Consider the following 3,117-nt stretch of genomic DNA (forward strand, 5'->3'; position numbering starts at 1 on the left):
GAGCCGGGGTCTGGTCGAGGTTTCTGCCTCTTAAAAGAAAGTTTTCCTTGCCGCCGTCGCCAAGTGCTTGCTCATGGTGGAAACTGGTAGGTCTCTGTAAATAGTTTTATAAGGAATACGGTCTAGACCTACTCTATTTGAAAAGTGTCCTGAGTTCCTAACTTCTGTTAGGAATTGAATTGAAATAAATTGAATTTAATTTAATTGTTTTCAGTCTATATGCTAAGCATATTTAATGTACAGACACAATTATGTCAATGGGACAGACACATCAGTCAACACCAACACCTAACATGGACACAATGTCAACACAACACAATTAAATAACGAACTGAAGACAAAACGGCACTTCACTCTGATTTTCTAGGTTTGTAAGATTAGCACCAAGATGCTCGAACTCTACTGAGGTAAACAAAGAACAAGAATTGTATAGTATAAAACGATGTATATAATATAAAATAAAAATAATGATTCATGGGTAATTATAACTATGTGTAATGTCACTATTATTACATAAAAAATAATTGTATATAAACAATAAGAATTTAATCTGATGATCCTAATAGAAATCTAAATAACTACAATGAACACCTGGTATGCAATAAAGGGCAAACAACTGGAGGACTATAGAGTGAGTGTAACTCTACCACATGTGTGTCTTACCTGCCAGGTCTTCCTTAGAAGAAGCGATGCGAGGGGAACTGTTGCCAGGTTCAATCTTCAGAGACAGCCTGCAACACAAATGGTTTCCATCAGACACACAAGCCCTCTGATTAGCTGACACTTACTACTGTCCAGACAGAATGCATCACACACTCACTGCTGGGATATCAATTCTAGCACTTTAATAATAGAGTTTATTGAGCTAAGATCATTCAAAATAAGCCTACAGTACTGTATGTCAAACTAAACATCACTCAGCTAAACAATGAGGCTTCATACTCTTTTCATCATCTGTTTATGTAAAAGGGGGGGTTGAGAAAAAGGCACACATGGCTTCTAAAAGTAGTTATAGTTTTATACAAGGAGGCTGTAGTGGGTTCCCTTTTAAAGCTACTGGTATCATATGAAACTAGAAGACCTAACACATCCATTGGCACCAACCATTTCATGCTAGCATGTTGGGAAGAGGGCTAATAATAACGCTACATAATTAGGATACATTTTGCAGATTGGAAAATTGGCCTGGCCATTTTGAAAGGGATCCCTTGACCTCTGACCTCAAGATATCTGAATTATAATGGGTTCTATGGGTACCCACAAGCCTCCCCTTCTTGCAGACATGCATTATGCTAATCCCTAAAGGTTTTTTCACGTGGTATAAATGTGTTATTTTTGCCTAGTGTATTTGAAAATTTCTACATACTGGAAAGTTGATACACACACTTCATGCATAAGTCAGTGCCCCACTTGTTAAAAAAGTCTGGAAACGCCCCTGGATGTCTTGGCATGAAAATCACTGGGATCTATAATTAGGCAGTAAACACAGGTGTTACCATTGACACTAATTAAGATTCTGTTCCATTTAGTGTAGCAGAGCCTTTCCAGTGAGCCAACATGCACAATGACCTGACTGGAACAGAAACTTGAAAAGGTCTATAAATCATAAAAAAAAAAACTTTAAAAAGAAAATGAAATCATTTATATCATGAGTTTTCAACTGGTGAACTTGTTCTGAATAGGTCTTGGAGTGTATGGACAAAAAAATCAAATTTAAATGCTTAATTATCTAATGACTTTCAAATTTTCCACAAATGTCCATTAAGTGAAAACAGCCCTCACTTATTTCTTTATTGTGTAAACACAGTTATGATGTTTATTCATATTCATAAGAATCAGCAGCAGGCAGCTGTGATGTTCATACTAATTTATATTTTACATACTTAGATTACAGTTTATTATTAGTAATGTACTCTGATTGCAAGGATGAAAATATGTATGAAAATGTGTATATTTTATGTTTTTAAAAAATGACACTTTATATGTGTTTACTAGCCCTATGACTGCTCTGTGTGTGTGCTGCCAATCGGTGTGTGTTTATGTGTCAATGGGCCTCATGCAAAACGTGATATACTAACAATTTTTGTTCCATCTTTTTAAATCCATGATTTGTTTGTTGTTTGTAAGTATGCATTGATTTCTGGGATACAATCCAATCTAAAATTTAATGCAATTTTTATGCTTCTTTTACGTAAGACAATATTTAGAGCACTTAATATAAGAACAAAAGTTTTTACAGTCCACAAATTGTTTGTCCAGCATAAGGAAACATAGATTTTAAAGGTGAGGAACAAAAAAAAGACATGAATATCATATAATAAGACCGCTGCTCTACTGTATACTGTCAGTTTTAGGCTGGAATAAACTTGAACTGGATTTGCATAAAAATGACTGGAAGCTTTAAACAGCCAGTTTGGGCTTCAAACTCCAAAGTACGCGAACTGAACTTGGCGTACTTTGTATGTCTGCACATGCTCATTTTGGTCTACCAGCACATGGAAGAGTCCCAATAAACCCTGTTCCTTGGTGAATCGTATTCCGCCACTCATCACCACATTTGGAAAGTATTTAGTGAAACACTGCGGGTGGAAGAAACTGTGGTTTAATAGTCATTAATTAGTGAGAGTGGGTGGTTGTGTTCATGAATGACTGTTTAGAGTGCTGGCTCCAAAGAAAAACAGAGGGGGAGTGCCATGCAAACTTCCAACACACTCCGTCATGTCTATGATGTAATGTCCCCATCACATCGTACAATCAGCCTGGTTTCATCCGTGCATCTGTTTCGTCTCGATACTACTATTGTTAGTAATGCTCTGAGACTTAGCATCTCATCTCTGGCAACACTATCGACAGTTTCCAGAGTTGCACAATACAAAGCATTTAATTTGTTGACAGACTGAACTGATTCATATTAGAAACTTTCACTATCTAAATGCATTTCTAATTAAACTGCTGTATGTTCTTGTTTCTTTGGATCAGCATTTAAAGGTCCTTGAATGAATTGGACCAATTCAGTCCAATTCATTTTTATTTGTATAGCGCCAATTCATAACAGAAGTTATCTCAGGACACTTTTCAAATAGAGCAGGTCTAGCCCGAACTCCTTTTAACCATATA

The 3,117-nt window shown here is 36.3% G+C and overlaps 1 protein-coding gene across 1 annotated transcript in view; it reads right to left on the minus strand.

The window, feature by feature from the left end:
• Positions 1-3,117, minus strand: part of LOC118332360 (ras-specific guanine nucleotide-releasing factor RalGPS1-like) — a gene marked incomplete in the record, with an annotated part of 66,856 nt that overhangs the window by 16,307 nt on the left and 47,432 nt on the right. The window contains 1 exon segment of the mRNA XM_035667601.1: positions 664-731. Within this exon segment, the coding sequence (XP_035523494.1) occupies positions 664-731 (68 nt within the window).

The sequence above is a fragment of the Morone saxatilis genome, unplaced genomic scaffold (genome assembly GCF_004916995.1).
Source record: "Morone saxatilis isolate NCDOM2014 unplaced genomic scaffold, NCSU_SB_2.0 Contig21, whole genome shotgun sequence".
Taxonomy (NCBI): Eukaryota; Metazoa; Chordata; class Actinopteri; family Moronidae; genus Morone; species Morone saxatilis.